Source organism: Panthera tigris, chromosome E1 (genome assembly GCF_018350195.1).
Source record: "Panthera tigris isolate Pti1 chromosome E1, P.tigris_Pti1_mat1.1, whole genome shotgun sequence".
NCBI lineage: Eukaryota > Metazoa > Chordata > Mammalia > Carnivora > Felidae > Panthera > Panthera tigris.
Genome location: NC_056673.1, coordinates 11,368,617 through 11,382,906, shown reverse-complemented (window position 1 = coordinate 11,382,906; position 14,290 = coordinate 11,368,617). Strand labels below are relative to the sequence as shown.

At 48.1% G+C, this 14,290-nt stretch overlaps 1 protein-coding gene across 5 annotated transcripts in view; it reads right to left on the bottom strand.

Moving 5' to 3' along the window:
* Positions 1 to 14,290, bottom strand: part of TOM1L2 (target of myb1 like 2 membrane trafficking protein) — a 121,171-nt gene that overhangs the window by 60,213 nt on the left and 46,668 nt on the right. The window contains exon 1 of one of the 5 annotated variants that reach the window (XM_042967357.1): positions 383 to 483. The exons of the other annotated variants lie outside the window; for them this stretch is intronic. Coding sequence (XP_042823291.1) covers positions 383 to 395 — 13 coding nt within the window. The 5' untranslated portion in view covers positions 396 to 483. Of the gene's footprint in view, positions 1 to 382; positions 484 to 14,290 lie in introns of those variants that run through there. 5 annotated transcript variants of the gene reach the window in all.

Genomic DNA, 14,290 nt, shown 5'->3' with positions numbered 1-14,290 from the left:
CTACAAAGTTGCATGATCCCGCGCCCCACCTGCTAGTAAAGCTGGACTTTTTTTTTTTTTAAGTTTATTTATTTTGAGAGAGACAGCAGAAGTGGGGGAGGGGCGGAGAAAGGGAGGGAGGGAGAGAGAGAGAAAGGAGAGAGAGAGAGAGAGAGAGAGAGAGAGAGAGAGAGAGAGAGAGAGAATATATCCCAAGCAGGCTCTGTGCTGCCAGTGCAGAGCCCGACGTGGAGCTCGAATCCATGAAACCACAAGATCGTGACCTGAGCAGAAACCAAGAGTCCAGCGCTCAACCTACTGAGCCACCCAGGTGCCCCTAGGAAAGCTGGACTTTGGATCTGGGGTCGTAGCTTAGACAAATTCTAAACGTGCCCCATCCTACCTGTACAGTTCATGAGAGGGATAACATCACCACCATTTTCTTCATACAACCCACGCTTCCACGGATAGATAAGGAAACAAACGACCTCTGTACATGCTGAAATTGTCCTTGTTTTACTGGATGCAGCTCTGGGGAAGTGACACTTGTTTTTACATAACATACTAGAACTCACACATCCAAACAAAGGCTGTACTTATAAGCAGTGACAATATACTCCAAAAATATAGCTACTGCTCAAGACATTTGTGCAACAGCTTCAGTCTGCATGTAAATGCCCCATTGTTTTAATTTTTGCCAAAAATGACACATCCCCAACTTTTCCACCCTCTTTATTCATCAACCTTAACACCCAAAGACCAGTTGAAACAAGCAAGCGCGCCCATAAATGAGGCGGCTCTGTGTCTCAGGCAAATGCTGGGCCTGCAGCGGACTGGGCAGGGTGCTGGGAAGGCTCCGAGATCTGAGGAACCCTTAACCAAAGTCCACAATGGTGCCAGGCTGGCAGGGACAGAGGGAGTATCTGGTGTGTGCCCATAAGAAAAAAAGTGTGTGTGGAGAGGGAGAGGCAGGGATGAGAACCCGTGTCGGAGACTCACTGGAGGCAGACAGGCCCCCGAGACGCTGCTCCCCTGCCCCGTCCACCGCCTGCATGTGGAAAAGAGCAGCCACGGCAGGAGAGCTACCTGGAGGGTGAGGGTGGGGACAGACAACAGCCACCGTGGGAAGGGTAGGGGCAGGCCCCCAGGAAGAATGGCCCGAAGCAGCGGTCAGCTTAGCCTAGAGAAAAAGACTAAGTACAGAGGCTACAGGAAGGCAGAGGGGACAGGCATGAGGCAGCATCCGGGAATCACCCAGCAGCGTGTCCCCTTGGCACTGGGCATCAGCCGGAGGCGGAAGGCCACAGCCAGGTCCTGGAGCCGGTAACCGTGTGAGTGAAATGATTCGCGCCTCTGGCCCTCTGCTCTCCCTGCCACGCTCAGCTGTCTCTGAACGGCCCTCCCCTTCAAGGTGTCCACTCCCAGAAGATGTGACTCCCCCCAAGGTCTCACACAACAGGGGAGCGTCTGTGGCCATGAGTGCAGAGCAAATGCTCAAGAGGAGACCAATCCCAAAAAAGCCACTCTGCCCGCAGGCCCGGGCTTTCAACCCTTCTCAGCCGGCCAGGGGAGAGGCCAGCTGGCCAAACGGCCACTCCGAGCTGGTCATCCGTCCCTGTCACAGCACCGGCTGCGGCACAGACGCTCATGAGGAAGAAAGTCTGTGACTGCACTCTGGTAGGGCCATAGGGACACTGTCTTGGGAGGCTTAATAGAGGAAATATTAAATCAATGAAACCTCATTTCCAAGTTCGGTTTAGCAGCAGAATCCATTAACCTTATATTCACCCGCTCCCTTCCTCTAATAATACCGGGAAGGGGTTCAAAGGCATGATAACTTATCCTCCGGGTAGCGCATTCTATTCAATTACTGGGATTCTGAGTTTCCAAGCTAAAAGATATATACTCGTTTTGATTATAAAGAACCAACCCAAAAAGAATGCTGCTTTCTTTTCATTTTGCTGGAAATGCCACATAAATACAACCGTGGGTATTTGGCTCTGCTGAAACAGATGAGGGAAGTAGGGCTGACAAAGGAGCTCAAATCAGTTCTTATTTTTCTCTGCTCATAAAAGAATTCCCAGCAATGGGAACAAAGTTGTATCTGATTGCCCCTGGAACTGCAGCCACTCAATGCGTGCTCCCTCACTCAGTCCTGTCCCCGGGCCAGAGGAAGCAAAATTCAATCTCATTTCTTTTGTCACGTAAATCGTCAAAACCTAAGATAAATCCTGGTGCAACAGCAGAAACACAACGCTCCAGGGAGCGATGGGGCAAGTCATTCCCATCAGCCAGCCCTGGGGACGGATAAAGATCAAAACACCAGTGACCCTGGCTGCAAAAGCTGACCTTTCAGAGTTCTCTGGTGATATGCTAATGGCCAGGGGCTGAACTGGGCAAGACCAGGCAGGACAGGGCTGCACTGGGGCTGGGCAGGGCAGAGCAGGGCTAGGTAGGGCAGGTCTAGGCAGGGCAAGGCTGAGCAGGAAGGGCAGGGCTGGGATGAGCAAAGCAGGGCAGGGCTGGGCAGGGCAGGGCAGGGCTGGGAAGGGCAGAGCAGGGCTGGGCTGGGCTGGGCAAGGCAGGGCTGAGCAGGGCTGGGCTGGGCTGGGCTGGGCTGAGCAGGGCAGGGCAGAACAGGGCTGGGCTCAGCAGGGCAGAACAGGGCAGAGCAGACCAGGTCTGGGCTGAGCAGGGCAGGGCAGGGCAGGACAGAGCTGGGCTGGGCAAGGCAAGGTTGAGCAGGGCTGCGCAGGGCTGAACAGGACTGGGCAAGACTGGATCGGGCAGGGCAGAGCTGGGCAGGGTAGGGCAGGACTGGGCAGGGCAGGGCAGGGCAGGGCTGGGAGGCCAGGGCAGGGCTGGGAAGGCCAGGGCAGGGCTGGGGAAGCCAGGGCAGGGCTGGTAAGGCCAGGGCAGGGCTGGGATGGGCAGAGCTGGGCAGAAGCAAACACAGCTCCCATTAAACCTTCAGTGCAAGACAGTATATTATCCTAAAGCTATTGACAAGGCATTTTCTCCATTCACAAAAGGCTGGTGGAAGCTTTTCCAGCCAGGTGGAAGCTGGGAGCCAGGATGCCCTGAAGCCTAGACCCTGACGGCAATGATCGTGTTCTCTCAGGCTTGGTATTTCTGTCCCCCCACCCCCACCCCCACAGTCTGAAATCCCAGGCGGTCCTGCTGGGAGGAGCCTCACAATCCAGTGGCTTGGTTTCTTGGCTGCTGCTGTCTACACTTTGATGTTAAATATAGTGACTTCAGAGCAGCTAGCACCAGAAGGCAAAAGAGGGCTGGCTTTAGCATTTTGCATTCAGCAACATCCTTTTGGTGAGAACGGAGAAAAAATAGCCAAATTATCTACCTCCCCAACAATCAAGAGTGTGGGTCGCAGCCCAGAGGCACTGGCACAAAGGAACATCATTCAGGGTTCTTTCATGCCAGGTATTGAGGAAGAAGAAAAGGGGGTTGGGGTGGGCAGGAAGCTCCTCTGATAATATGCACCAATAATAGGAGATGAACCTTCTCGATTACTACATGCTAGTGAGGCAGGTTGGCATATACCAGTCGGGTGGAAAGAAAAATCAATCCTGACATTCTACACAGAGCCATTATTGTCTATTGCTTCAAATTCCTAACATGCTTTGTGAATGTTAATTGCAGCTGCTCCCCATCCACCGGAGAGACAAGAGAATGAATTCCAAATACTCATCCCTATTTTATAGGATGTCCTTTTCTATGACAGCTGTCCCTGCTCCTCTCGCACCCCTCTAAAGGAAGGTAACAGGACAAGAAGAAGGTATACAAAGTATGTCTGGTCAGCCTGTAGACTATTGTGAGGCAGCTTTCTCTGTAACTTGAAGGCAAAATAAAACCCCACGGTGCCCGTGCCCTTCGCTCCAGATTGGCACAGCCCGAGTCGTGCCATGCACTGCACTTGCAGATGACGAAGACCCTACCTTCAGAGGTCAGTATAATGGGAGAGGGCTCTGGAGAGTCAGACAGGCAGTCGGTTAAGGTACAGTCCAGTCTGAGTTGTAAGAGGACAACCACAGCCCTCTGGGTGGCTTTGATACCTGTGCCCTGGTGCCAAGGAGCCGGGAGGAAATTCATGGCACCCTGCGCACACACTGTGACAGACAACAGCAGCTTCTTTAAGCAGAACACAAACGTTGACAAGATAAACCAGAAAGAACCAGCCAGTGACCGTGTGACAGCCCGGAGGAAGCGACCACGCCTCTCTCTCACACACCCCAGCGAGAGAGCTCCAAGGAGGGCAGGAGGTATTACCCAGAAGCTTTTTACAAATATTCCTGGCGTGGTCCCAGTCCACACCTTCAGATCCGAACCTTTCGGGCACAAAGCCAGGTACTGACATGTTTTAACAGCTCCCCCCGGGTGGCTCGTCATACAGCCAGGGCTGAGAACACTAACTCATGGGAAGGAGAGCCAACAGAGCCATCCAGCCACCACAAATGTACTATACAGCTACCAATGGTGGACACTGGGGACACAGAGGAAGGCAAGACAGCCTAGAGTCCGCCCTCACGAAGCTCCTGGCCCACAGGAGGACAAGGAGTCAAGTGATCCTGGCTCGGCCTCTGTGGACGCTGAGCTCCCGGGACTACTTACTCCCGTTTCTTCTCTGGGCGTTAGCTTTCCTGACAAGTGAGCCAACAGGCCGGCATGATCTCTGACCCTCACGCTCCTCGCCGCCCACCCCATTCTGACAGTATGTTGGCCGATGTGTCCTTTTTCTTCTTTTTTGGTAATAGTGTTGTTTGGTTTTTTTTAATTGAGGTAAAATACACAGAACATCAAATTCACCATTTTAGCCTTTTGAAAGTGTGCAGATCAGCGGCACGAAGTACATTTCACACTGCTGTGCAACCATCACCACCACCATCCACCCACAGAACCTCATCTTCCCAAACTGCAACTGTCTCCATTCAACACTGTCTGCTCACTCCCCTCCCCACAGCCCCTGGCAAGCATCATTCTGCTTTTCTCTCTCCACGAATGTGAGGACTCTAGGAACCTCGGAGAAGTGGAAGCATCCACTATTTCTCTTTTTGTGTCTGGCTTATTTCACTTGGCATAATGTTCTCAAGGCTATTCTGCATTGTAGCAGGTTATCAGAATTTCATTCCTTTTTAAGGCTGAGTAATATTCTGTTGCATGAATATACCCCACTTTGGGTATCTCTTCGCCTGTGGATGGACACATGGGTTGCTCCCACCTTTTTTGGCTACTGTGAATGCTGCTAAGAACATGGGTGTGCAGACAGCTGTTTGAGTCCCTTCTTTCTGTTCTTTGGGGTATATACCCGGAAGTGGAATTACGGATCATATGGTAATTCTATGCTTAATGTTTTAAGAACTGCCAAACTGTGTTCCACAGTGGCTGCATCATTTTACATTCCCACCAGCAACGGACAAGGGTTCCAACTTCTCCACGTCCTCGCCAACACCTGTTATTTTATGTCTCATCATGGTTCTGATTTGCACTTTCTAGTGACTTAGTGATGTTAAGCACCTTTTCACATGTTTATCGGCCATTTGTATACCTTCTTTGGATGAATGTCTATTTGAGCCAATTTTTGAATTAGGCAGTTTTGCTAAATCTGTTTATGGGTTCTGAAAGTTTTTTTTTCTTTCTTTCTTTACGAAATCTTTAGGGTTTTCTACACATAAGGTCACGTCATCTTGGTGAGTTGCATAAGCTCTTTACATATTCTGGATATTAATCCTTTATCAGATGTATATTTTTCAAATATTGTCTTCCATTCTATAGGCTGTCTTTTCTTTGCTTTTTTTTTTTTTAACATTTATTTATTTTTGAGAGAGAAATAGAGCACAAGTTGGGGAGGGGCAAAGAGAGAGGGAGATACAATCTGAAGCAGGCTCTAGGCTCTGAGCTGTCAGCACAAGAGCCTGATGCGGGGCTCGAACTCAAGGACTGTGAGATCATGACCTGAGCCAAAACTGGATTAACCAATAGAGCCACCAAGGCATTACAGGCTGTCTTTTCACTCTCTTGAAAATGTCCTTTGATGCCCCAAAGTTCCTAATTTTGATTAAGTCCAATTCACCTACTTTTTTCTTTTGTTGCCTATGCTTTTGGTGTGATAGCCAAGAAATCACTGCTAAATCCAATGTCATGAAGCTATTTCCCTGTGTTTTCTTCTAAGACTTTTATAGTTTTACCTCTATGCTTATATCTTCGACATATTTGAATTTTCCTATGGAATAAGGTAAAGGTCCAACTTCAGTCTTGTGTCAGTGGATATCCAGTTTCCCCAGCACCATCTGTTGAAAAGACTGTCCTTTCTCTACTGAAAGGTCTTGGCACCCTCGTCAAAAATCAATTGACCATGTGAGAGGGTTAATTTCTGGGCTCTCTATTCTATTCCATTGGTCTAGGTCTGTCCTTATGCCAGTACCACATTGTTCACTGTTCTGATGACAGTGAGTTTTGGAATCAGGAAGTGTGAGTCCTCCAAATGCCTTTCCTTTTCAAGGTTGTTTTAATTATTTGGAATCCCTTGAGATTCCATAAGAATTTTAGGATGGATTTTTCTATTCCTGCAAAAAATGTTGGTGGAATTTGATTGGGGCCATTTTGAATCTGTAGCTCATTTTAGGTAGAATTATCATCTTAAAAATGTTAAGTCTTCTATCCATGAATATGGGATGTCTTTCTATGTATTTATGTTTTCTTTAATTTCTCTTAACAATGTTCCATAGTTTTTGTGTACAAGACTTTGCCTCTTTGATAATTCCTAAGGATTTTATTCTTGTTGATGTTATTATAAATGGATTTTCTGAATTTCCTTTTTAGATTGTTCATTGTATAGAAACAGCTGATTCTTGAGTGTTGATTTTGTACCCTTCCATTTGGCTGAATCTGTTTATTAGTTGTTTTTTGTTGTGTTTTTTTCCCCATGAAGTCTTTAGGGTTTTTTTTCTACATACAAGGTCATGTCATCTGCAAACGGAGAAATTTTACTTCCTTTCCCATTTGGAAGCTTTTTATTTCTTTTTCCTCCCTAACTGCTCTGGCTAGCACTTCCAGTACCTTGGTGAAGAGAAGCTGGTGAAAATGGGCATTCTTGGGCTAACACACACTTTTACAAAACCTGATCATATGCTGTAAGAACAAACAAAGCTGAAGAGAAGACCCATCTATCTGAGTACTCACTGCACGGAAAAGTAGGTTATCTGCTGGGCGGGGCCGGGGAGGGTGTAAAAGCAAGAAGTACACCAGAATCCAGAGGACTCTGCAATCCAAGGGGCCTTGTATCTCTGCCTCCAGCCCTGAAGAAATCACCTTAGACTTCCCTGGTTGTAAAGCCTTCACACCAGCTAACTCGCTCCAATCCCATAACCTTTCCAGAGCCTCCTTTCATACCATCCCCAAGTGATGCCCTGAGAGGAGCTTCCCAGCACTTGAAGGCACAGTCTATGCAAGGATGAGCTTTCAAACCCATTCTAATGCTAGCATTCTAAGAGTTTCTTCCAATCTCACTGGCTTGATGAGCCATATATAAATAATATGAATATAAAGAATATATAAATATATTCTTGGCTCCATATCTAAACCCGAAGCTGCATGAAGGCAGGGCATCTTCAGTTCCTCGGGAAGGCCCAACCTTATGCTGATGAGGGCCTTTTAGAAGTCGGATGATCACTGTAAACCCTTCCAAGGCCCCTGGGTGATAGGCCCTGGGCAGTCTGGCAAAAGTGGAACTAGGTTCCCAGCTGTTTCTGTGTTCTCCCTTTGGACTCTGAATCAGGAGAAATGGGCCATCATAGTGGAGAGTGGAGAGTGAACAGGGGGTTTGAACTCAGACTTTGGTGAATCCTAGTTCTGCCATTTACTGTGTGACCCCAGGGCAGTAATTTGACCTGTCCAAGCCTTTCTGTCATCGATAAAGTGCTATACCAATAACAGCACTTCTCACAACAGTTGTTGTGAGACCAAACAACACATACAAAGCACTGGACAGAGCCTAGGATACAGACTTTCATTCCTCCACAAGCCGTGATAATGGCTATTGCTTTTATTATTTTTTTAAATGTTTGTTTATTTTTGAGAGACAGAAAAAGGGAGAGAGAGAGAGAGCGAGCACAGGGAGGGGCAGAGAGAGAGAGAGGGAGACAGAGGATGTGAAGCGGGCTCTGAACTGAGAGCAGTGTGCCTGATGTGGGGCTCAAACTCATGAACCACGAGATCATGACCGGAGCCGAAGTCAGACACTCAACTGACTGAGCCACCCAGGCGCCCCAGCTTTCATTATTACTGCAGCTTCTGTGAAAGGGATTCTGCTAACATTCCCCTGGGCGCCCCTTCCTTCAGCATTTCTGTGTCACCACTGCCACCTACAGGTAAATAGCTATCCACAGGCTGTGCCCAGCAGATTCAGTGCCCTAGGATCATACAAGTATCTCCAGCCTTCCTGTTTTCTGAGTTTCTGAGCCAGGAGAGCTCCATGCCCAGAAGCCACAAGGGGCTCCTGTTCCAGAAGGAAGCCCCCAAACAGCATGGCCCATCAGCAAGGTAAAGAATAGCCACGGCACAATTTCCTGAGGAATCCAAATGTTAAAACTCCAAGAGGTGTGAGAGGCCATCCAATAAGAAGATTCCCCATGAGTTACTCAAAACAGGTATCACATTTCCTGGACTTCTAGAAATGGGGCATGGGGAGGGAGATATGGGGGGTACAATGTTGCTGCTAGCTTCCCAATGACAGCTTCTTGCCCTCAAAGCTAGCACTGAAATACTGCTCTCAAGTCTTCAAGGAAACCAGCTCTCATTTCTATCACCAAAAAAAACAAAAAAAAAAAAAAAAAAAAAAGAAAGAAAAAAGAAAGAAATCCAAAGTCTACCAGGCACAACATTCTATTTGGGCCAGGTTCTTCACTTGTGTTACCTTATTTAACTCTCCCCTCCCCCTCCGGGCAGGGTAGCCCCATTCTAACAGGTGAAGAGTATCATCAAGCCCAGATTGGTGACTAGTCCAACAGTGCATAGCTGGCAGGTAGCAGCACTGTCATGACCCAGGTCTTCCTGGTAGACCGCACCTTGGACTTGGACTCATCCCCAAACAGAGGATGGTGGGGCAAAGAAAAGCCTGTGGCCTCAGGAGTTCCTGGATGCAGGAACCCTCCTGACCACACAGATGAGGGCTTAAAAGACTCCTGGGGTCTGAAATGTAAAACAGAGTGCTGATAAAAGAAAGGTCAAGTCCAATTAGCTGCTGGATCCGTTTTTTCCCTTCTTTTTTAAATTTTTAAATAAACTTTTAACATGGGAATAATCTTACCTTTCCTGAAAAGTTGCAGAGATTATACAAACAGTCCCCATATGCCCTTCTCTTGGTTTCTGCGAATATTAACCTCTTACATAACCACTGTCCATTTATCAAAACTACAAATTACCACTGGCACAGCACTATTAACGAAACTCCAGACCAGACTTGGATTTCTCCAGTTTTCCACTCATGCCCCTTTCTGTCCACAATCCGATCCAGAATACCACACTGCGTTTAGTTTTCCCTTCTTTTTGATCTGTTTTCTTTAAAGATGGACAGACCCACAACATCCCGAACTTCTTCTCCTGTCTGGAGAGCTCAATTCCAAAGGGCAGCTCTGTCTGAGCCACAATTCCACGCCCTGGCCTAATTAGGACACCACATGCTCCCACTCCCCAAACAAAGGAGTCCTTCAGGCCAGCCAAACAACAGAGAAAATAGAAGCTTGTTAGCCACACAGGCCCGGGGCTGCTGATCCAAGTTCTTTTTTAACTGGAATTCCCTTGAGAGGGATCCACAGATTTTAAAATGCATTCGGGGTGTGTTCTCTAGAAGCAGAGCCACTGGTTTGATGTGTTCTCTTCTTTGTACCTACTGGAATATTTTATGTGTGGACTAAACGAGTGTGCGAGAGAGGAGCTGGGGGAAGACACGGATTGAGGGCTGGGGTGGCAGTGGGCAAGTGGGGGGAGGAGAGGTCTCGGCAGGGGCCAGGGCCAGGGCCAGGCCCCGGGCCAGGAGGAGGGTGTGGTAGTGGGCTGGGCCCAGCCCAGCCAGCCCAGCAGTTTGCTCTCGTAACAGCCAGGCAGGTAGGCCAGTGGACCATGGGGAAGAGAAAAGGTCCCCGGGGAGCTGGTGCTAAGGTTAGAGCTGCCTTAAAGCAGAGCAGATATGCTGCTGATTCCTTCTTCCCCAGAGTGCCTCTCAAGGGGCCGTGCACCCTGAGAGCAGACAGGCGCGCCTGCAAATTTCACTCCCTGTGTGTGCTGCCCGTGCTCAGCGACTCCTGATTATGGAGGCCTACGTCCTCGAGGAGACTGAATGCCAGCCCTCGGGGAGCGGGAACATGCAAGGCCACCCTAAGGCTTCTCAGTTTAATTCAAAAACTTTAACTGAGAGGCCTCCCCCCCGCCCCCCCCCCCCCAGGCACTGTGCTGGAGTGGGACAGAAAAATAAGCAAGACGGAGCCCCTGCCCTTAAGGAGGTCACCAGGCAGGAGACTTGCAAATAAGCAGCCAGTACAGAATGTGGGGAGTGTTCCAACAGGAGTGTGCGGGAGGGAGGAAAATAGGAAGACTGATGGGCAACAGATGACTGGGGGAATAGTTAATCACGCTGGAGAGAGGGGAGGAAGGGCCTGTGAAACGAAAGGGCAGGAATCTGGAGGAGGAGGAAGGGTCCTCGCCCGCAGCACCAGCGAGCAGAGATGTGAGGACGGAAACGCCGGGCTGTGGTGAAGGGAAGCAGTGACAGGAGGCCAGCTGGGAGAGCCCTTTCATTTTCTGTAAGGAGTGTGCGCTTTCCGCAGGAGGCAACGGACGGGCCTTTCCAACCCGAGTGACAAGAATATTTGCGTTTGACACAGACCCTCCGGTAGCAGCGTGGGGGCTGTACTGGAGCACAGAGACTGGGCAGGTTACCAGACCGGCTCCGTGGAAAAGCAGAGACAGGAAGGGCATTTGGTCAAGGGCATGGCTGTGAATTTGGTGTTGTAGGCGTCAGTCCTGGGTCATTCGACCCTGGGCACAGGTCTTAAACTCTCTGAACTACAGTTCGGTCTGCCATGAAAGGGGGCCAAAGAGTTGCTGCGCCTCAGCGGAGTGGTCGTGAAGATTAGAGTGACTGATACAAAACACCAGATGGGGAACCCAGCACACAGGGAGAGTGTGGGGAATATGAACTACAATTCTTAACACACGCCTTCCGCGGCCTGGACCTGGGGGAAGACCGAACTCGCGTGCAGAGGGCAGAGGCGGGGGTAACAGTCTTCAAGGCAGAGGCTGAGGAGGCCACCCTAAGTCCCTCCTAGAGGGACCGTGACAGGGCTACACTCTGTTGGCCAGGCACCAATCGGCCTACTAGACCAGCCAGAGACCACAAGCATCATCCTGAACCAAACTAAAAAGGAAGGTCTTCTTTCTGCCTCAAAGAGCGATTACAAAATTCCAAGCCCAAGCTGGGAGAAAGACTCCCCAAAGTTCCCCCGGGCTCACTCCTGCTGTGCTCAGTAAAGCCAGAGTGCTTTGACTAACTCCTGCAAAGCGCTGTCCTTCAGAACTAGGTAAAGAGAAACACTCTCCCTGCAGTCAAAGGCATTTGTGGGGAGCAGTCAAAGGCAACCCAGCAGAGTAAGGCTCAACTCTAAGCTAGTCTTACCATCTGGAGGCCTTGTCTTGGGAGGCATAGCGGCTAATAAAAAACAGCCCCGGTAAAACAATAAAGTTAAATTCTTACTCTTAAATTAACACACTGTTAAAAGAATAACACGCACTGCTAGGAAGGTTGATGTGAAACCAGAACATCAGGTTCTTGAAGGTAGCATACACTTAAGAACTCTTTGGAAAAACAACTTGGACAATAGCTATCAAGCGGTATGCTGTAAAAGATTCTAATCCTTTGACCTAATAATCTCTTTAGGACTCCACTTAAAAGAAACATCTCAAAGAAAAAAGCCACCCACCCCAGCAATTCTCCTCATAGGCATACACACCCAAGAGACATGAAAACGTTATGTCCACACAAAAACCTGTACATGAACGTTCATGACAGCATTAATGTAACAGCCAAAAAGTTGAAACCGCCCAAACGTCTATTGAGTGATAAAAAGATAAAATATGGCATATCCATACAATGGAATAATATTTGGCAATACAAAGGAACGAAATTCTGATATGTGTTTCAACATGGATGAACTTAGAAAACATTATGCCAAGTGAAAGCAGCAAAACATAAAAGGACAAATACTGTGGCTCGGTCGGTTACGTGTCTGACGTCAGCTCAGGTCATGTTCTCACAGTCTGTGGGTTCGAGCCCCACACTGGGCTCTAAGCTGATACCGTGGAGCCTGCTTCAGATCCTCTGTCTCCTCTCTCTGCTCCTCCCCTGCTCGCCTGCTCTCTCTCAAAAATAAACATTAAAAAGAAAAAAAAGGACAAATACTGTATGATTGCAGTTACGTGAGGTATCTAGAATAGTCAAATTCATAGACTCAGAAAGCAGAAGGGTGGGTGCCAGCAGCAGCAGGGAGGTTAATGGGGAGTTAGTGTTGAATGGATATAGTGTTTCAGTTTGGGAAGAGGAGAAAGTTCTGGAAATGGACGGTAGAAATGGTTGTACAACAATGTACACTTAATGTACACTTAATGCACTTAATGTACTCGATGCACACAGGGGTGGCAGGGGTGGGGCAGAGGGGGGGAGAGAGAGAGAATCTCAAGCAGGCACCACACCAGTGCAGAGCCTGAAGTGGGCTCGATCTCACAACCATGAGATCATGACTTGACGCTTAAATGACTGAGCCACCCGGGTGCTCCATGTTACATTTTTAATGGGAAAAAAAGGCCACAGGTTGTAGGAGTCCGTGTATACAAAATGTCCAGAAGAGGCAAATCTATGGAGACAGAAAGTAGATTAGTGGTTGCCTAGGGTTGAGACGGGAATTGACTGCTAATGTGTATGGGATGATAAAATTGTTCCACAACTGAATAGAGGTGACGGCTACACAACTCTGCAAATATGCTAAAAACCACTGACTTGGGGCGCCTGGGTGGCTCAGTCGGTTAAGTGGCCGACTTCAGCTCAGGTCACGATCTCGCGGTCCGTGAGTTCGAGCCCCGCGTCGGGCTCTGGGCTGATGGCTCGGAGCCTGGAGCCTGCTTCCGATTCTGTGTCTCCCTCTCTCTCTGCCCCTCCCCCGTTCATGCTCTGTCTCTGTGTCAAAAATAAATAAAACGTTAAAAAAAAAATTAAAAAAAAAAAAAAACCACCGACTTGTACGCTTCAAATGGGTGAATTGCCTACTATGGGAATTGTATCTCACCAAAGCTGTTGAAACAAGGGAAAAGGCTACACACAGGCACATGTTCAATACAGAATTATTTAAAATTCACAAAACTAGAGGCGCCTGGGTGGTTCAGTCGGTTGGGCATCTAACTCTTCATTTCGGCTCAGGTCATGACCGCACGGTTAGTAGGACTGAGCCCCGTGTGGGGCTCTGCGCTGATAGCATGGAGCCTACTTGGGATTTTTCTCTACCTCTCTCTCTCTGCCTCTCCCTAGCTCACACACACATGCCTGCATCCTCGCTCTCGAAAAAATAGATAAACTTAAAAAAAATAAAACTCACAAAACTCAAATATGAAATCGAAAAAGGATGGCTAAGGAAATTATGGTACATTTATCAACTCAACTGAGTATCATACAGCCATTATTAAAATCACATAGAAGCATTTTATGATGGCATAAAGCAAACAAAATTGTTTAAAAAAATTGTTTAAAACAAACAAAAAAAAGATGCACCAGATATAAGGCCTGGGAGAGAAATAGAAAAAAAAGTGAAAATAATCAGTATCTTGAAGTATTTGGCATAGAGACATATCTTTTAAAACGTGTTCTGTCATCAGGGACGCCTGTGTGGCTCAGTCAGTTAAGTGTCCAACCCTTGATTTCGGCTCAGGTCATGATCTCACGGTTCATGAGTTTGAGCCCCGTATCGGGTTTTGACGGACAGCACAGAGCCTGCTTTAGATTCCCTGTCTCGCTCTCTCTCTGCCCCTCCCTAGCTTGTGCTTTCTCTCTAAAAATGAATTAACACCAAAAATTTTTTAATGAGTTCTGTTATTATTGTTTTATAAACAAAGAAAGGGAATATTGTACCGCAACAGACTGAGAAATAAAATGCAAGTTCATAACCAAAACTAAAACCCAGTTATTTAAATTCTTCCATCAAAAATAGCCAGGCACCAGGGGCGCCTGGGTGGCTCAGTCAGTTAAGTGTCCGAC